Source organism: Rattus rattus, chromosome 2 (genome assembly GCF_011064425.1).
Source record: "Rattus rattus isolate New Zealand chromosome 2, Rrattus_CSIRO_v1, whole genome shotgun sequence".
In the NCBI taxonomy this organism is placed as follows: Eukaryota; Metazoa; Chordata; class Mammalia; order Rodentia; family Muridae; genus Rattus; species Rattus rattus.
In genome coordinates this window covers 223,940,240-223,961,551 of record NC_046155.1, presented here as the reverse complement: position 1 = coordinate 223,961,551, position 21,312 = coordinate 223,940,240, and the positions used below count along the sequence as shown (strand labels likewise).

The 21,312-nt window shown below is 44.6% G+C and overlaps 1 protein-coding gene across 1 annotated transcript in view; it reads right to left on the bottom strand.

Annotated features, from left to right (window-relative positions):
* Phactr2 (phosphatase and actin regulator 2) overlaps positions 1-21,312 on the bottom strand; it is a 258,957-nt gene that overhangs the window by 21,866 nt on the left and 215,779 nt on the right. Inside the window, exons 5-9 of the mRNA XM_032894972.1 lie at positions 17,291-17,302; positions 14,972-15,518; positions 8,920-9,122; positions 7,375-7,531; positions 1,900-1,955 (exon numbers count right to left, since the gene is read on the bottom strand). Coding sequence (XP_032750863.1) covers positions 1,900-1,955; positions 7,375-7,531; positions 8,920-9,122; positions 14,972-15,518; positions 17,291-17,302 — 975 coding nt within the window. The remainder of the gene's footprint in view (positions 1-1,899; positions 1,956-7,374; positions 7,532-8,919; positions 9,123-14,971; positions 15,519-17,290; positions 17,303-21,312) is intronic.

Below are 21,312 nucleotides of genomic sequence, written 5' to 3'. Positions count from 1 at the left end.
GCTGCCATTTATTGTCACCTCAGCCATGGCTATGAAAGCGATGGGCCTGGGTTAAAGAACCTGTTGATTACTTTGTGTTTTGAATCAATTTCTCAGCCCTCAACAGATGATCTTAAAAACGATACTGTATCACAGAGTTTTCTGGTTTCTTCATTTAGATATCCTTGCTACTTTTGAACAAGAAGCTGGGGGATGAAAAGTCTGAGCAGGAAGAGGGAAATGTAGAAGAGTGCGGAGGCAAGAGGGTCGAACGAGGTGTTTGTGGGCTACGCTCAGTGGAAAGAGCCTCCCCGGTTCTGCCTGCTTCCCTTGGCCTGCGTCAGGGGATCGGGAGCCAGTTATCTGCCTCTCCAGACTGGAAATGGACCTCCCGTTTCCAGAATCAACACGAACTTAGAAGGAAGTAAAACAGGGCTAGAGTCAAGACGGAGTTGACTTTGGTCCTTCAATCTTTCCCGAACCTCCAGGAAAACAGAGGGTACAAAAGCCAACACAGCATTTAAGATCAACATGCAATAAATTTCCGGATCCATGAAAGAGTTCCTCAAATAACTAAAACTCCACTGTGGCTTGGCACATCCATCCCAAAGGACCGAATTACCCAGAATTTGCAAGGCCCTCTTTTCAAAGTATCTCATCAGACATCCAGTAAGACATACCCTCTGTGTGCACAGGAGCTCCCAGTCCAACTTTGAGCTTAAAAGCTTAACTCACTGAGTATGTCCCGGGAATTCGTCAGAGAAAACATCGACACCCGTGGGGTTTGTTTTCCTGACAACATTAGATGCCTTGGAAGTGAAAACACACCCTCCTTTTGTAGCCACAACCATTCTGTCTTTCTGCACGTTTAGTAGGCACTCGGATGGGATCTATTCTAACCAGGCTTGCGAATAAATAACCAGCAAAAGCACAGCAGGAGAGAGATGCCGTGGGCTAGGTGGTTGGTCCTTCTTGTACTGGTGAGTGTTCATCGTTGGGCTGTTTCGGTTATGGCAACAGTCCTATACATATAGTACAGAAACCTTTCTTTCCTTTAGAAAAGAAAATAACTCACACTGGAGTGCGGGGTCATCCAGCAGGCTGACTGTTCTTTGCCAGCTAGGTTGAAAAGGGTGTTCCTACGGCAGGGGCTTACTGCTGTTGTGGTGCTGCCGGGGAGTTCTGAGCATAGCCATCCTTTGAGACTTCACAAAATAAAAGGCTCCTTTGGAGCTAGCTTAACATCTAGGCGTTCCGCTGGACTCTGCCTTTAAACTCACCAAAGTTAGTGGCCGTCCTGCGAGGACGGCAGGGCAGACTGTGTTTCTAGTGGGATCTCCCACACTTAGCCACCAGCAATCAGAGTGGAAAAACAGAGCGAGGGAATGAATGGAGAGCTCTTTAGGTTTCAAGAAGCCACAAAGAATTCAGGAAAGAAGAGGAGTTATCACAACAGAGGAAAATGAAATGCCTTGCAAAATTCCCTCTCGCCATAATTTTAAATCGGGACATTTGCTCAACCTAGCAACAAGCTGTATTATTCATAACAATATAGGGATGTTTGATTGATTTCCTTGTGGATCCCTTCTCTGGCAGTTAATTGAGTAGACTGGAGCATTTGCTTTAATATTTGAGCAGAAGAATACACGGGATACATTTCTTTCTCAAGCGTAATTACTATGAGGAGGGCTCCACTTTAGGGGACACCAGGCTTAAAGCCATAAAATGAAATATGAAAGCCAAGAAAATTATTTTTTTAGATATGTAAGCATCTAACTTACATATGTGACATCCATGGGTCATTTCAGGCAGCCGTGAATCACGTTTCCCTCCTGTTGGACAGGCTGTCTCCGGGGCACCTTGTTATTGATCACAGCGTACTATTGATTGAGGGATCACAGTGTGGCATGAGATACTCACGTTTTAAGATGTTTCTCTGCTCTAACTCTTCAGTGGTTGGCCTCTGGCTGAGTCTTCTACAAGAACGAAATGGAGAATGTACACTACAGGTTACAAAATGGATACACCTCAAGTTACAAACGAGGCCCATCGTGTGGAAGACAAAACAGTGAAGCTACACTTTCGTCATATCTTGAGAAATAAACCTAAAAATTTAAGCCTGTGAGATAAATCTCTCCCTTCCACCCGCTCGGACACCATCGGGAGTGGCTTAGACTTCCAACTATCTGACCTTCACTCATCCTCGAAAGACAGGCATGTGACTTTGGTTGGGCACATGCCTGCAGATCATGGCTTCCCTGGCAATGAGGTGTGGGGTGTGACTGATTTCTTCAGATGGGACACGAGCAGAGAGTGCTTTTAAAGTTGTTTCCCCCCACTCAACACAGACGAGTGTGTGGTCCCTCTTTTCCATGGCCCTCTTGCACAGGCTACACTCGAACGTGGCGTTATGAGCTAGCTTTGATCTTGCAGATGAGATCACCCAGGGACGTAAGAAATTAATAAAGCAGAAGGAGTCTGGCTGTTAGGCCTCTGAGGAGAGAGAAGGAGAAACTCCATCATGCTGGGTGGCCCAGCTTCCTCCAGACTGCCCAGTAAGAAAGGAATCATTGCTTGACCTCCTGGATCCCCGGCATGTTAGAGCAGCTTAACCGATAGCTTACTTAATTAATGTACAGGGCACTGGTGTCTCAAATCAGCTGCCGTTGCAAAGTTCACTCCGATGTTATTTATGAGTTGCTCAATCTATGCTGCTCAGGGTTTGAAGGGAAATCCTGTGTCGGGCCCCACAAGTTATCTTAAGCTACGTGGCTCCCTCTTCCCTGCTGCTGAGATAAGCCAGGCTCATCCAGGATTAGCAGCTAACTGCTTTACATGAGAGCTGAAATTCCTTATAACTTTGTTCTGGGTCTTGCGTACATGATTAATTTCTTGCTAGTCATAGTGAAAGGTTTCCCCGGAATGTGCTCAGGATTTGTGTAAATGATGGTGGACGTACACAAGGGCGGTTGACTTGAATTGAATGATGGTGGACGTACACAAGGGCGGTTGACTTGAATGTACAATCTTCTAGACCTACCAAGCTCTCCATGGTAGGCACGTGTCAAACCAGTGGTTGTCTGGCGCTTGCTCAAATTTCCCTTGGAATTAGATTTCCACCGGGACTACTTTGAAATTAAAACGACTTACGGAATCCACAAAAGACTCCGGGAAGCAACCATAGCCATGCAGCTGGAGTCTATGCCAGGGCCATACCGTGTGCTACGTATGAGTGTGCACTGCCAGGGTACTGGAATCTGTCATGCCCAGGTGTGCTAGCTCTCTTACTGATGGGATGCCCTTCCTCTGGGATGTTTTCTTTTCCTTTCTACTTCACCAACCAAAGAGCGTACACAGGCTGGACTGAGGTCCCCCCCAGCACATACATAGCACATGTGCGGCTTGGTCTCCATGTGGGTCCCCCAACAACTGGAGCAGGAGCTGTCCCTAAAGCTGTTGCCTGTCTGTGCCCAGCCCTGCAGAGACTTGATGTGTGGGGGGCGGAGGCAGGGGTAGGGGACCAGTGTGTGTCCCCAGGAGGTGCCCACTCTCTCAGAGGAGAGGGAGAGATGGGGGAGGAACTCTGTGAGGAAGGACCAGGAGGGGAGCAATGATCAGGATGTAAAATGGATAAACAATTAATGGAGAGGAAAAAAAAAAAAGAATGACCACCCAGGTTTTCGAACATGTGACTGGAGGTGATTTGTGAAGATTTGTGCTACCTAATATATGTTCATAACAAATTTGATACAAAGTAAATTTTAAAAGAATTTAAAAAGTTCTATAGTTGATTAAAACAGGAACTTGGCGGTTGTCTTGAATGAAGAATGGAAACTTCTGAGTTCTTTATCCACACGTGAGAGTATGTAGAAGAAGACTTGGCTGTTGTAAGCACAGACAACCAGGAGGATAGCCACATCTACCTTTTGTTCCTACTCTCAAAGTTTCTGGTATTGTGCTAGAAGCTTACTGTGTCTGGAATCATTAAAACAATCCAACTAAGTAGCTCCCGGTTCCCAGCTTGAAGATGAAGAAAGAGGTGAACAAACGCGGTTCAAGTAAAACACGAGCAGACGCTGGAGTCAAGTTCCACCTGACCTAAATGTGTTGTCGAAGTTCTAGTTGTGGGTAAAATCTTGAGCGAGACAGATAAGGTGTGCTGTGCTCACAGAAAAGCAATTCTTTAACATTTACACGCTACTAAGAACAAACCTTACTGCGTTGAAAGATATTAAAGCTACAGATCATGTGTGTGCTTAACAAAGATATTAAGTATTTGGTGGGCGTCGCTGGGATCCTGGCTCACAAAATACAGGTGGTACCCACAGTGGGTGGTTAGACATGGTCTCCATCCATTCCGATCTATGCCCGCACTTCACTTCCTGCACTTCCCAAGGGAGTCTGGGCCCCATCTCCATCCAAGGAATCCTTGATGAAACAGGCAGAAGACTGATGTCCCACACTGCTCTTTTTGATATATTTTGTCTTGGTTGTTCTTTAACCTCTTCCTTTCTATATTGGTGCCCTGATTTTGTCCACTGGGTTGGTTTTGATTTGCCACTGTTATAAACGGCCTCATCGTCCATATCTTCCTATGACCCCCTTTAAAGAATTATCGTAGATCCTCCCCTCCGAGATGGAATGATTATGCAAAGAAATAGCTTTATAGTTATTTTATTGTGGCGTTAGACTGCTTAAAAAATATCAACCAAGGACGGTGTATGCTGGTTTGCAGCAAACTCAGGTTTAATTTTTGGTTGTACTCTGCTAGTTTAATACGTGCATGAAATTTAAGTTGAAAGTATGCATGTAACATTACTGGATGCTTGTGGTCCAGGAAGTAAAAGCCTTAGATATGAGTACTCTGTTTTATGAATGGCATCAAATAGAAGACATCTTCTATCTTGTTGTAGATATATTTCTGTCAATTGTTTTTTTTTTTGCAGCTCTAAATATGTCCACATGCAATTAATTAATTAATTAGCTAATTAATTAATTCTTTCAGGCACGCATGCATTCATTCATTTGTTTGTTTGCAGTGCTTATGATTCAAACCTAGGGTCTTACATTTGCTAAGCCAGCGCTTTACTACTGGGCTCTACCCTAGCCCAGACTTGCTGACTGACTAGTAGTCCACCCTGGCTATTAAGCATATCTTAAGGATATTAAGCCTCAAACATCTTTGGAATGTGCCACGGAGGGGTCCTTCATTCCATCTCAGTAGAGCATCTTTGTCCTTCCTTTAGCTCACATTGTAAGAGTGATAACTTGTCTAGTTTCCATTGATAAAATCAAAACACCGTCAAGTGTTCTGATTCTATCCAGGACCTGTGCTTTCTTCCTTCAAACTTCTTGCTGGCCGCACAGCTGACCAGCCTGCTTGATGAAGTTTTCTCACTGCTACAATGTTTGCTGTCTCTCTAAATTCATTCCATGCATGGTGGTTGTCTGCACAGGAAGTGTTTTGAGCCTCAGGTTAAAGAAAGAGCTGGTTATTTAAAGTGGCTGTTGAGTGTATTGTGACTGCCACCTCTCCCACCAGCTGTATTCCCCTCTTCTTTGACAGCGACAATGTTACTGCGATGGATGCTGATGCTGACTGATGAACCTTAGATTTTTTTTTTTGAATTTGCAGAAGTTATTATGTAGCAGTTTTGTTTTCTCAGCTTTTTTTTTAGGCATAAACTAAGTAATAGCATTTTGGTCCTATAATTTATATTTTTTCCCATTACAGATAACCATGACTGAACATTTAGTATTAAAAAAAGTAGGGGAACTTTGCTCATTTAGAAATGATTTTAGGTTTCATTTAGGGTGTTAACCTATTTAGTGTAATTTATAAAGCCTTCAGTTTTGGTTTGTTTCAGGCTTTTGCAATATAATACAATTTTTACCTGGGTGCCGAAGATGGAACCCAGGTCCCCATGCTTGCACAGCAAGCACTTCTTTACCAAGTGAGCGATTAGAAAAACATTTACTATGATAAACTGTGCTAATATTCCTTGCTTTTAAGGAGTTTATCTCATTTTGCTATCATTTTATATGCATTGTTATTCAGCGATTAAAATTTTTCACAGCCGAACACAAAGGCAATAAAATAATAAGAAACATTTGTCACATATTCTCTTGCATGTCGTGTGGAGGGGATGGTATATAAGAAATCCATCAGTGACAAACAGTGAGCCTACCCTGGTTCTGCTACAAAGGAACTGCACAGTTTCCAGCCGCCCCCTTTCTCTCCCCCAGGCCCCAGAGAGGCCCCTGGTTGTGCTTGTTAAGAAGACAAATTTGACAAGAAGTTCCTTTGACTTCTGCTAGCTCCTTCCTGAGGCAGGAAATGGTCAAGGCTTAGGGCCGAGGTGAAAACACTTCAGTGGGAAGACCTTTGGCAATCTGCTCAAAACTTGTGGAGTCCTGGAGGGAGTTGCAAGTGCTGGGGATTCCCAGGCCTCCTTCAGGATTCCTCAGGAGGGTGACCCTTCCCTTCAGATAGGAGCCACAGCTGCTGTCACTAAAAGTCACCCTTTTGGCAGAGAAAAGCCTTAGGGGATTCTTTCCCTGTGGAGAATGGCCCTGGTAAAGACCTTCCCACGGGAGCCTAGAAGCCTCTAAACAAGGGCAGCCACTTCCTCCCATCTTTACATCCTGGTCTGGGTCCCTTCTCCCGGTGACATGCCCTGGTGCATGTGCAAAGTGGGAGATCACAGCAGGAGACAGCGTGCTTAAGCTGGCATCAGAAATAAGAGCTTTGGTGTGAAGGAATCCACCTCCATTTTTAAAAGTCTAGTTAAACGAACTTCTGAAGGCATGCGTGGCAAAACCAGAAGTCCTTACAGTACAGGAGGGAAGCGGGGAGGGAGAAGAGATACCCGATGGCCCACTCGTTCTAAGCTAAAGGGCTACGTGTGGACAGAGGGCTATGCTTGCTTACCTGACTAGGACAAGGCTAGGCCAAGTTTGGCCCACATGATGGAATCTCATAGTTGTCACATAAAAACCCCAGTGAGTCCTCAGATTAGAACGGATGGCGGACAAGTGCTGGCCTGCAGGCCAAACCGTTCATGCCACCCTTTTGTGGTAAATGCATTTTAGTAAAGAGTTCCCTGGGTCATGCGTTTATATATTATTACATCTTTTGTACAATGGCACAGTGAATGACTGCAACAGAGACCAGGGAGCCATCAGAGCCTGAGTATTCACAATGGATCCTTGGTGAGGAACGTCTACTGACATCTGATTTTGGAGATCTGAAAAGTCCTGGACAACTGACCAAAGGGTGAATTCTCTGAGTGGTTTGAGACTTAAGCCTGGTGAATGTACCAAGACCCCAGGCAGGTAGGGGACTGTGGGAAGAACAGGCATCACTCCCTGCTACGCTCACACCCCAGCAAGTACCTGACCAGCTTGGTTCCGATCTGTTGACGCAGCTCCTGCCTTTCTTCTTCAGACGTTCGCTGCAGGATGTTTTTGTCCTCTAGCTCTTTCTTGGATGGTCTGTTGCCGAGTTTGATGGCGAGTGTATCCCTTCGTCTGATCTTACTTGCCAGTGCACCTGAGGGTTGAAAAGGGCAGAAATACAGGTACAGCGTTTTTTTTTTTTTGTTTTTTACCTCAGCGGGGCTTTCGTTACGTGTGGCTGGGCTTTAACAGGGTCCAGGGCAAATCTTTTGCTTGCATGCAACAGGGGAAACCTAATCAGTCCAAAGGAGATGGGGGGTTGAGTTGGACATAATTCATTTTGAAAAAGAACTGCAGGATTTCTTTTTTCTTTTTCTTTTTTAATGTTCTGGGAAGAAGAAATCCCGAGAGACACCACGAACAAGCTTGGAGGCATCACCTCATCATTCGGATGGTGATAGCAGACGTTTATTCTGCTGATATGGTGGGGCTGTGGAAGTCAGTGGTTGTGCAATGCTTTTGCTTCCTTTTCAAGTCAAAAGCTTACCCTCTCTCCTTTTTCTGTACAGTTAATCCTCATCATCCTCTCTCCCCCTCTCCCACCCTGGCCAGGCTTCCTGCTGGCAAAGAGCCCTAGCTATACACACAAATGCTTTAACCCTTAGTCAACCAGGCTTCTTAAACTCCCAGCAGACAGGAGCTATCGGATGGACACTAACGGATTTCTATTGACTCATCAATAGATCAAACACTTTTAGTCATCTGTAAGTTCAATCCCACACTGAATTCCTCCCAGTCACACTCCTCCTAAGTTAAAAGCAGGGCAAAACAAACAAAACAAAACACTGTTGTAGCCCCACGTTCCAGTCATCTGATTAGTCACAGTCATGGCCTTCATTCCCCTTTAGCACTCTTCCTTTCTAGAAGTCTTCCTATCTTAGCAAGAGTGGACAAGTGAGGAGGTCGAACTTCGCCAAAGTGTTTGCCATTCTCGACTCATTCCCCTCTCTTCAAGCTACACTATAAATGAGTGAAGTTTTCTAACACTTCTGCTAGGAGGATTCCCTACCTTTGACTTTCCTGGGAAAAGCCTCTGTTCTTAGGAAGTTTAGATTGTTTGTATCAAGGCAAATATTCAGCCTAACTGATTGATGAAGGGATACCTATGCAGTATCCTCGTCTGGAAAGAAATATCTGTCGTCATGAGCTAAACTTTGGGACAGGCACATTTTGTATTTTCCTGCAGTACGGGGGACTGAACCCATGACATTTGCTATCCTCCAAGCCTGGTTTTACTTTTTAGCTTGAGACATGGTCTCATGAAGTTGCCCAGGTTAGTCTTGAATGTACTCTGTACCCAAGGCTTGCCTTGAACTTCCTATAGACTTGCTCCATCCTTCCATTTAGCTGGGATTAGAGGTTTGCATCACCAGTTCTAACTAGGAGAGATACATTTCTTCTAACTTGAGAGAAGGCAGTGCATACATAGTAGGTGGCCCTCTGTCCATCACTCACGCCTCCACCTCTCGGTAATAGTCTTACTTTCTCCAGTGCCGTCATCATCATCATCATCTTCATCATCATCATCCGTGTACAAGATGGGTCCATCCGAGTCAGAGTCATTGGCTTGGTACTCTCTTGGGGCCTCTTCCTCTGGGGCACTGAAGGATTCTAATGAGTCTCCCATCTGTCCAGGGGTCAGCAATTGTGGTCCAGCCTTTCCCAGCCCATCTTTGGTTGTAAAACTGTCAAGGGCAGATAAGCACAGGGTGATGGGAAGTTCAGAGCAGTCTTTATGGATACAACACAATGAAAAGCACGTTAGCTAGCATCGCGGATATCCTTCATGCGGAAGGGAGAAACGCAACATGGGAGAGCCTACCAGCATGACCCACATGGAAGTGCTCTGACCCGTTACTTAGTTATTAAGGGTAAATAGTTCTTGTTTGCAAAGCGAGAAAGTATCATTATATGATATCCAACACTTAAGTGCATGAACAGTGTGAAACTGTACCTTGTCCATACTTGTCCATAAATAATGGGCCACCAGAGGAAAAAGTAGTGGGGTAGGGCCCATGGAGGGGTACCTTACTTAGCAAAGTGTTTACTGCAAATGTCTCAATACATGACGGTTCAATCCTCAGAACTCATATTAAAAAATTATAGCTGTGGCAGTGCTTATAATTTCAGTGCCTGGGACAGACAGACAGGCAGATTTCTGGGGCTCATTGGCCAACCATCATGGTCTACAAGACCAGGAAAAGACCCTGAGTTCTGTAAATGAATGACATTTGGGGAATGACACCTGAGTTGGACCCATGGCCTCCACGTATACATGCACATGTGCACAGACACCACCCTATACACACACACACATGCATGCACGCATGGACGGACACACGTACGCATGCACACACACAACAATGAGTTAGAAGAGCCGGGACACTTGATTCTGTTTGCACTTCTTGTTTGCTCTTTGGGTCTAAATGTCGTGCCTCAGCTTCCTCGCATATGTTTCTGGATCATTCACTTGACCTCCTCACCCTACTCCCCTGTTCTCACAGCTCCCCAAACACGACTCCATTACAGAGCTTAGCATCCCTGACAGGTCTGTCTTCTGACTCCTACCATGCCTTTGACAAATAGGATTCATAGGTCTCTGCATCTCAACATCCAGAAGGGTGTCACATAGGAAGGCACATATTTTATTAATATTGGAACAAATCCCATTTTCTCTCCAGCCAGCGAGTCTACAGGCAAAAACCCCAAATCCTCTCTGTGCTTTAATTTCTTCGTGTATAAGACTTCTGGACTTACAGAACTAGAGTAATGGTGGAGAAGCAAAGTGTTAGATAGGAGGAGGATTTAGAAGAAAGGCGGGTAATAGCGCTCTGTCGTTCAAATGGGTAAAGGTGTCCAGAGTGCTCACTCCCTTTCAAAGACTATGCATGGGATAACAGACAGTTAATCTCAAAAGCAGCGAAATCATTGTTGTAAGATACAGAAAACCTCTCCCAACATTTTCTGATATAAGTAGATGAATTCACATCTGGATGTCATACTTCTGAAATAGAACACACAGAAAAAAAAACCACGTCTGATGTTCTCACACGCAAACGAACGAACAAAACTCTAACCTCTCACCCTCCCCTTAGACAAACAACACAACCTGAAATTGCTTCCGTTAGTTCACACTGGTAGACTTCGTGAGGAGAAAAGGCATTTAAACCCAATTTTGTGGTTTTAAGGCCAGGCACTTCTAAGACACTTTATTTTTTACTTAGAAAAACACAACAGCCTAAATTGTTCGCAAAGAGGTATATGGACTCTTACTTGACTGTGTGTATGCGTGGGTTCACTAATTTTAAATGTCTTCCTCCGCCATGCATATTATTTAAGATGTGGTCTCTCAATGAACCCGGAACTTAACATTCCAGCTAGACCGGGGTCAGCAAGTTCACCAAGATCTGCTGGTCGCTGCTCCCTTCTGATCTCCAGCACTGGTGTTGTTACATATGTGTACTGCTATGCCTTGCTTTTACATGGTGTTAGGGCTGAGTGGAGGTCTTCATGATTACTTAGCAAGCACTTTACCCACTGGGTAAAGTATCTGAAATCTCATTTTAAATTATGTGACATATAAAAGTAACTCAAAATTTCCCATCTTACCAATTCTTAAGGGTGCCATTCAGTGGCATTGGGGGACGTCCACCTTGCCGTGTGATTACCATGCCACATCTCCAAAACTTTTGCATTTCTCTAAACTGAAGCTCTGTCCCCCATTAACCAAACACTCCCCACAGCTCCTACCCTCGGAAGCCACCATTCCCTTCTCCATACCTGTGATACTGACTACTTTTCCAACCTTGTACAAGTAGAATTCTACATGGGGTGTACCTTATGTCACCTAACACAATGTCAAAAATATCCAAGACACAGCAGTGTCAGGACTTCGTTCCTCTTGAAGGCTAGGTGATAGGACAGTATCTATGTGTGCACTGTCGTATTTACTCACTCATGAGTCAATGCACAGTGGGGCTGTGTCTGCCTTTTGGTGATTCTATGTACACTGGTGTTCACATCCATTCCCCCACTTTCAATTCTTTGAACTCGTCGAATTGCTGAATCATATGGTAACCCTGTATTCACTTTTTGGGGACAATCCACAATGAAGTGTTATTGCAAATAAGGGAAGGTTTATTCCTGTGAACAACCTTTTCTATAGTCTAGAATCTGAGCTGAGTGCTGCAGAAAGCTATTCTATTTTGAAGAGACTGTCAGTTTGGGTGTCTACACTATGCATAAGGAGATATGTTAATTAACAGTGCCCTCTGCATATGCAGAACGAGTTACTTCAGGGCTTAATCCTGGTGCTTGTGCTATTACTCACCAATCTATTATATCAATTAGTTGAACCTTGCCATTGGTAGAGTATTTTGCAGGGTCCAGCAACATTTACTTACAACTCATAACTCGTGCAGACTGTAAGGTGGTTAAGGAATTTACAATGTGGATCCAAGAAAGGCCGTGAGTCAGTGGCTCACCCAACCTTGCCGGTGCAGTGTGGGATCCAGACTGAGACTGTTGGTCTACTTACTAAACGTTATATTTTATCATTATGATTAGTCAATATTTAATATTGTCCAAGATGTGGTCACCTCACATCTTGCCTCTCATGGTTCCTGAGAACACTGGAAAACACAGTTCATTCCATATTTTTTTTTGTGTGTGTGGGATGGGCTCAACAGGTCATTTTCCAACATGACTGCGAATGGGCCGCGTTTTCTCTGCCCCGGGTTATAGAGATGTCTGTGTTATGGATCAAGCTGTAAATGAAGAGAAATGGACTGAGCAGCGGCCTGTGCGACGGGGAGAGATGTAGGTATTTTTATGCACAACCACTAGCCCCTTTTCAAGTTTTTGATATTTGTATCCCAAACAGAAGGCTTTTCATGCTATGACAGAGTCTTCACACACCGGGTAACTAAATATAACCCGGGGAAAGTTCTAGGGAAAGCAAGCGAGTGAGAGCCAAAAACTCCAATTCAAATTCCACTTGAAAGAGAGAGAATCTGAGAGGAAAGCTGAGGGACTACGTCGCCCAAGCTCATTAAATCAAGTGCAAGCACAAACTGCCCCCGAAGAAGGCATTACAATGTCAGTTTTTAAATTAAAAAGTATACCAAGATGAAAATGAGTTCTTCTAGGAAACGCTGAGAGTTAAGCCTGGCTGAAAGGAAAATCCACGATAAACACTCCCCAGTGTCGCATGAGACCCAACCTTACTCCCCATAACCGCAGCATTGCTGGAAATAGAAAACATGCGTTTCTTTATGTAAAAAAACAAACTCTCCATGTGTCTGGGAGAACGAAGACGTTAATTTCTAGTATGTAGTATGTATCGCAGTAAACGCTGCTCCAAATGTTCATGGAAATTAACTGCAAGAGTCAGGTCGCCTATGGATACGGGCTCTCTGAACCCTCACACCGCCCAAAGTTTACCTCCCTTTCTAGCAGACTGAACAACAGACCTGTATAGTCAACCTACTTTTCAAACGTGAGATCCTGTCCTAAACACACCTTTCCTGAACACACTGGTCAATGTTTTCCTTAAGATAAGCTCTCTGGAACCAGCTTCCTTTGCTCATGCCTATCCCTTCGGTCCCACTGCATTGCCCAGCACAGAGCCAACAAACCTGGATTACACATTGAAAATAAAAAGTTCGGCTTGAAGGGATAAGTTGTCTTGCTCTCCCAGGCAAGCTGCCTTCTGTGGTAAGGGCATCCTCATGCAATGCTGGTATTTGACACAGACTTCCCAGCCTCTATACTTCGAGTCAACACATTTATTACAAATTACCCTCTCATGTGCAGCCTGTGACAGCATCGTCAAACAGGCCCATGGAGATAGCGCCCCATTTATCTCAGTGTCCTCGGCTTCCTATAGCTTTCATTAAAACGTCAGGCAAATAATGTGTGCTTAGATATTTATTTATCTTCCCTTGCTCTTCCTTCAAATGAGATTTTTTTTTCTGGATGATTTAAAAAATAAGGAACCGATGAACTGCTACAGAAAAACAAGGGAAGCAGAAGTCAACGCAATTACCTTGGGAAACAGAAAGTTGTCCCAGGCCTGGAGGCTGGTATGAAGGGCTAGCATAAGCCTCTCATTTGGCCACTGCTAACCTGGAGGTAATACTAAGTCAACTGCCTGAACTCTCAGCTGTGGGGTCTTAAATTAAAAAAAAAAGCAGATTGTAAAGTAGGGATGTTCTAGAGAAAACTTATGTGAATTAAGTGTTAATGCACAGTGCTTGGCTCCTAACATTGATCAAGTAATCAATAAGTGAAGGTTCTATTACGAGAAATTAAATAATTTAGGTGCCTTGATGAAAGCCACACTAATTAGAGTACAGGGTACTTTTAAGGACCGGGCATGACAGATTTTTGGAAAGAGATCTTGTCAAATGATTCCGAGATTGAAACACGAAATTTTGGAAACAGTGAAGGGCGATCTGAGTTTAGATCTGAGTCTCCCCTAGACAGAATCGACAACGGCATCAGCCAGCGTTTATAATTTATACACTCGTGTGCTCTGCTAGTCGCTCACCTACGCGTCTAACTCAACTTTAATAGCGTATTTACAGGACTTTTTGAGTGACACCAGTAAAGGAGAATGAAGATCGTTAACGAGCTCAGGCTTCTAAATTGGGCAGCTGGACAATGGTGGGTCACTAGCCCATAAGGGGTTTTGTTTGTTTGCTTGTTTTTTTGAGTAAAACTAAAATTGACTACTATGGTGTCTTCTGTTACAATGTACAGAGTCCCCCATCAGAGGTGCCTCATCTCCAGCCCTCCACTGAAGTAAGCGGACCTTCCCTCTAGGCACTTTAACTCACTCTTCCATTTTCGTTAAGAGTTCAGTGCACATGCACTGCAGGCCTACGGAGCACTAGACTCCGTTCTGGTTTCTAGGAACATAGAAGTAAACAGCTCATGCTGGCCAGCCAGTTCTACCCTATGTGTAGGGAAACTTTTCTAAATAAAATAGTTACTACCAGTTGTGGCAAGAAGTGTTAGAGGATTTCATGGGAGAAATTAGAACCCAGTGAAGGAGTCACAAAAAAGGGGCTCGTCCTACTCTTGGTATAGGTGGAGCCAGAATTTTAAAGAGTTCTTTACTCTTTCTTGGTCTTAATTATCCTAGGGAGGAAAGCTACGTTGTTACATTAAGATGAAGTAGAGTAAGAATGGGTGGGCTATCTGGGACCAAACTCTAGATGTTTAAAACAAGAATTGGATGGATGAAGGGTAATGTTACCTAGGTAGAAAAAAGAGAAGACGGAGCCATCCCGATTGAGGGTCTAAACAGCCTTGGAAAGGTGCATTTGTCAGTACCATTAGATTTTCCACACAGTCTGTGGAACCTGACAATCAGGGCTTAGGAAAACCAACGGTGAGACCACCCGTGTGTTACCTCAACATCAGCAGATTTAAGGCAGACGGGCGCAGACTACGTTCCTTTATTCCAAGAGAGTACTCTAGTGGCCTGTGATACTTAAGATAGAATTTGAGGTCTGTGCCCCAAACTCACCATTTTGCCTGCTCTCGGCTCCCACCTAAGCCGGTGCTTGAGTACGGAGTGGTTCTGTTCGCTGGTTCTTCAGTCCAAGGGAGCGGACTTGTGTCTAAGGCAGAGATGGGCAGGGTGGGTCCATCACTGACTAGGACCATGGGAGTGTCCAAGGCAACAGTGCACGGATCCTCAGGGGGCAGAGGAAGGGCAGGTGAGGATGGCGGTACTGTGACAGGTGGCAGAGCGATGACAACTGCCTTGGGCTTGCCTGTGGCCTCCTCCTCTGCTCCAGCAACAGTTTCCTCTGGCTTGAGGCTCTCTACCCCAGTGTCTGAGAGCTCTCCTTTAAGACTAGACATTTCAGAAGTGACTGTGTTGGGGGACAGTCGGGATGCCGCCGCCGCCGGCTGCTTGCTAATCTTTTTCTTGCCCCTCGTGGTCCCGACCGCGCCTGCTTTGCCAGTGAGTGACTCCTTGGGTCCTCTGGGATGAGAGGAGGTGGACGAAGCAGATGGTGAGGATGAGGCTTTGGAACCAGTTGTTTTCTTCGGGTGAGAGGAACCAGCTAAAACAGAGACATTTTTTTTTTTTGCATTAAAAAAAAACAGAGAGAACAATACTTTTTAAGTATTTACAATTTACTGATTTATAATTGCCAATGACATTTAAAATTCTCCCTTTAAAATACATTCCACCGGTGACTATTAAGAAAATCAGTTAATAATGATAATGATCTTGTTTGTTGACACCCCATCCCCCACCCCCAGCCTCTCACGTTAGAGGCGGCAAGCGACCTTCATGGCCAAACAGGGCAGCAGCTCTTTGTCCTTTGAGTCACTCTTACGGACTTGGTCCTGTGAAGGGGACAGTCACTCCTGGCAAGCTGGCTGTGGCAAACATATGGGCCTTTCCTAATGGCACTCTTTGTGTTTTCCTGGGGATGGAGAGGTGGCCCACATTAAGAAGAAGCAGGGTGTTCACTTCTAGCCTTTTTCTGGGTCAGAAGCAAATTAATTTATTTCACTGCCTTCCAACTGTTAAGTTCCAAGGCGACCGTTCCCAAAGCTCCTGGGAAGGAAGCCTGTCCGGGTGGCCTATACTTTTCACATGCAGTGAGGAGAGGCGAGGAGGGGACAGTCACAGTGGTCCCCCTGCCCAATTCGAAACATCAAAATGCAAGGAAAAACATTTGTCACGGTCATATGAATAATCTGAAGGGGAAGAATACCACTCCCAGAACTTGCACTTGCGAGCATGCGTGTGCATGCCCGTGTGTCCATGAGTATGTCTGTGTGCATGTGTGTATGGGTGCATATATGTGTGTACATGAGTGTGTGTGCGTGTGCACATGTGTGTGCGCATGTATGTGTGTGAATATGCGTGTACATGAATGTGTGTGCGCGTGTGTGTACATGTGTGTGTGCATGTGTGTGTGCATGTACATATATGTGTGTACGTGTGTGTATATGTGTACATGAGTGTGTGTGTATGTATGTGCGCATGTGTGTGCATGTGTGTATACATGTATGTACATGAGTGTGTGCACGTGTGTATGTGTGTATGTACATGAGTGTGTGTGCACGTGTGTATGTGTGTATGTGTGTATATATGTGTACGAGTGTGTGTGTATGTGTGTACATGAATGTGTGTGTATGTGTGTACATGAATGTGTGTGTGCATGTGTGTGCTTGTGTGTGTGTGCGTGCATGTGTGTATATATATGTGTATACATGAGTGTGTGTGAGTGTGTGCTTGTGTGTGCGTGTGCATGTGAGCGCATGCGTGTACGTGTCCATCTGGTTCCTCACGTTAGTGCCCTTGAGGGGGTCTTCAGATATTAGTTTGGTTTTGAGCTCTTAGGCTCAAAGGATTGACTTGCTTGTTTCTACAAGAAGCTGGAACTGAGAGTGCAAACCACTTCACTCAACTTTCCCAGAATTCCTGGTCCCGAGCAACAGGACCACCTGGTTATTTTGACTGTTTATGTTCCGGGCAAGTCTTCAAAGGACTGCCAGGGCACCTGTGCATACTTCTGGATAGTGCTGACTTCAACTAAGGAAAAGTCAGTTAGGTAGTCATTCTCTTTGCCTTTGAAACACATACTTATGTTTGAATTTGTCTTTATATCTTCCTGGGAAATGCTTTTAAACTCCCAGGAGAATACTCTTTTGTGTCACGGCCTTTCTGATCTGCATTTCCTCCAAAAAAATCTCTTCTGCTACAATGCTACCTATCTTACTTTCCCAAAAGAGAGCTAAAGTTTCTTTCATCATTCAGAAATGTCTTGTTAGTGTTCCAGGGCTATCCCACACTGCACAAGACATTATGGTCACTTACCTCTGGACGCAGCTTTATTGAAGTCAGTGAGAGAGTGGAAATGAAGAACAAACACAGGAACAGACAATGAGACATATGACTTCATTAATGTTGACATGCAAAGGAGCCAGTCTTATTTAGTGACAAGATTTGGGCTTGCAAGGACTCTCTCTGGTTGGAGTAATTAGTATTTTAGATACACACAATAGCTGGGTTTCCCCTTTGCCAAATCTGGGTTTGTCTGCAGAGTTAATGAACCTGATAATCTCTCTCTGATTACAACTTAAACTCATTAACCATACATACTTAAAAAAAATCTAGCCCCACTCTAAATTAATTTCTTAAATAAAAAGCACACCAAATGCTTTGGGCTTAAACACTTTCAACTATTATCCTAGCCAAACAGACTCTTTCTTCCTATCAATGCTGGTGTTATCACTTTTAACATTTTTTGAAATTTTTTTTCTTTTTGACGGAAAATATTTAATGTCATCTTGTTTTAAAGAAAAAGGGCCCTCCACCTCCAAATCCTGGAGTGAAAATTCAAATCATATTTTGTCTTTAATGTCTCTTCCAACATGGGAAGGCTTTCTCGAGATCAACCCGGGCTAAGAAGGAAATTGCGCTTCCGAATTAAAACGTTTTGTTAATGGAAACAACGAGACACACAAAACTCTGGGGCCCTCTACGGAGGGAAAATTCTAGGTGATCGCTGTTCTCAGAGATGTAATGGGAAGTCGAAAGTCCCAATGTCCCCTCTGCACCTCAGGGACAGTCCTAGGAGCAGTCATATTCACTTATAGAAACCCCTCCCCTGCACTTTTTACATTAAGGCACTGGATACAATGATAGCTCCCCAGCGTTTTATCCTCTCGGGAACCCCATAAGCATACGCTAAACCTTCAAGAAAGTGTCCGTAAATGATTCAAGCTCTGGATAGTGCTGACTTCAACTAAGGAAAAGTCAGTTAGGTAGTCATTCTCTTTGCCTTTGAAACACATACTTATGTTTGAATTTTTCTTTATATCATCCTGGGAAATGCGTTTAAACTCCCAGGAGAATACTCTTTTGTGTCACGGCCTTTCTGATCTGCGTTTCCATGAATGCTGTGTCCAGCCTTGGTGCTCATCTCCAGCCTCCTTCCCAGAGTCTACAGTGAACTCGCACCACCTAGAGTAGGACCGAGGGAGGAAATGTGCTAGGCAGGATCTTAATTCCCCGGGGCAGAGTGATGGTTTGGGAATTTCCCTTCCTTAGTAGCTCAGTGCCTGTCTCATGTCACCCACCACTGCTAGGCTTTGCAAGGCCACGGGGGGCACACAAACACCAATAAGAACAGATAGTGTTTTCCCCCCAAGGAAATGACCCTTAGGCTCTGCTGTCTGGGCATTCTGAGATATTTTACTTTCGATAGATTAGAAGAGGCCTGTGTAGCAGAGATCAAAGCCGGGGAGACAGGAACGCAGGGAGATGTCTACTTGCACTGAAAGGGCTCTTACATCAGAAACTAAACCTTTCTTTGAATTTAAGTATGACAAGCATAAATGGCACAAACGAAGAGATAACACTAAGAAGGCAAACCCTGGTAGTTCGTTTCTGGGAAGCTGCTGCCCATGGGATTTATTACTGTACAAAAGAGGTTCTGTGCACGAATTTATGGGGGAAAGCCATTAGGCGTGGGAATTTTGATCCGTGTCCTTTTAAAAGTTAGATGACACAGCTGGTATCTTCTATTCCACTAGAGGAATGGAATTTTCACTTTGTACTGAGCATGTAAGGCTGAAAGAGAAAGCCAGATAGGCAATGTATGGAGTTTGCAAATGCCCGTTCATGATTTTTTAATGTGTGTCCCAGCAGGACACTTTGACCTGATGGTCTCCTGGGGTGGATGTGTGCGGGCAACATGGGGCATATAGCTCTCCACCCATCAAAACGATGTAAAGTGGCTTAGGAAAAACAGGCTGTCACGGATGTATACAGGAACCTTTTGTCATGATCAGAGGACAGGAAACTATGGGTATTAAAAATATAAGACATCGCAATCCAGCAATTATGTCAAAGTCCTGTGTCACATTGAACACACAAGACTATGGTATTTTAAAAGAGAAACACCGATAAATCCCCCCATAAGCTTCCCTGGGCAGCAAGTCGGATGCTGTCTAGATACTGCTTCATTAGGCTAGCAGTCTCCTAGGTACGCTAAAGGAGTGGGTCTAAGTGTTCATGGTGGAAACCAAGATTAACTGTCCCCCATTGCTCCAAAGGCCACCGAGTTCACTTTTCTATTACATAGCTACTGGCATTGCATCCCGAGACAACAAAAGACCACACTCCTGGGAGAAGCTACGGATCCCATACCCCAGAGCCTGACATCCTCGACTCTACCCTGCCGTGCACTAGGGCGTACTCACCAGCCTCCCGGGATGTGTTCCGGCTCGTTGGCTTGGGCGGAGGGACGGGGGCCTGCTTACTGGGAGCCTTGACATTTTTTCTAGTAGGAGGTACTTCGTCCCCTTTGTGGCTGGCCCCAGACGTGGTGCCTCCTTTGGGAGGCACAGGAGACTTTTTTGGTTTGGGTTTGGGTTTAGGTTTAGAAGGAACGGTAGGAGGTAGAGCAGCCGGTGTTTCAGATTGGATCTCAGAGTTCTCTACAAATGAGAAGTGAACAACAGAGCGGACTGACATAGACACACATGACAGAGAAACAGGAAGCAAGACAAAGCGATGGTGATATATGACATTTGAGAACCAGATAGTGTTTTTACCAGAGGAAGCCAAGTTTCAAGGGAAAACAAAGACTAAAAGACAGACAGGGAGGGTTCTCTGCATCCGTCAGTCATTCCTTTCTTTGATAAAAGGGTGGTGTATGATGTACCAAGAATCAGTGTAGATGGGCACTAGCCATCACCTTTAACTGCAGCCTTTAGTGTGCTGTCGCCAGAATGGGCAACCAGTGCTAAATGCAACACAATGGCCAACCTAGCAACAGGGCAGGACCCTTAAGAGTGACAGATGAGTGTAGTACACACACTGCCGTGGGTGAGACGGACAGCCAGACGTCTTAGTGCTTCTAAAACAATCAGGTATGTTCTATACTCTGGGAGAGTCTGGGGGCGGGGGCGGGGAGTGGTGGTGTTTGACACAAGGCACTTGGCTGTTACTTTCTGCCACTAGAGTACCTTCGTGTTTTCCTTGAGGATCAGGGCAGCTTCATATTCTACAGTGACCTCCTCTACCCTTTAGATCAGAGCTACAGCTATAGGTTTGCAGAGTCAGGGAGTCCCTTTGTCTTAGAAAATGGATGCTCACATAATAGTTTTGAAAGGACAAAGCACACATTTCATAGAAAAAAAGAGAAGACCCCACGAAAGCTGGGAGAGAATCAGCATCATTTTGGGGATTCTGAAGGCTCATCATGAAGCCTGTATTATTTCTAATAGTGACTGGAATTACATTAAAATGCGACTCCAGCCCAAAGAGCCAAGTGGTTGTCTCTTTTTAAAAGGAGCACAATTAAAGTGTCAATACAAGGCTGCCTTTACTAAACCAATCTTCCCAGTTTTGCATAACCAAGAAAGGCATGGTAAGTGTCCTAGTCCATTAACATTTCTTCTGCGTTGTTTCTTGTTCACACCACACACAAACCCCAGCAGTACTTTGGGGGCCATGGAGATAAACTCCTTTTTAGCCTTCCAACTCTGCCATGATAGTTTTCTGTGAGAGCCTGCCATACTGGCGATCCCTAAGTTGTGTGCACGTATGCAAGTGTGTATCTAGTCAAACAATGCCTTAAAAGTCATGTCCGTTCAACGAATGTGACTGGCTGACAGTATTTGCAATTGGTAGGAAAATACTCTTTATTATTTGTATGTGGGTGGTAGTGAATTAGATGAACAGCTTACTGACGTTTTTAAAGGCACTGCATACTCGTACAATGGAGATGATGTCAAACAACTCTCAGATTTCAAACTGTTATACTGGAATGGGCTGCAGACCAGATTCTGCGTCTCAAACATCTAAGGATACCTCCTGAGAAAGAATAG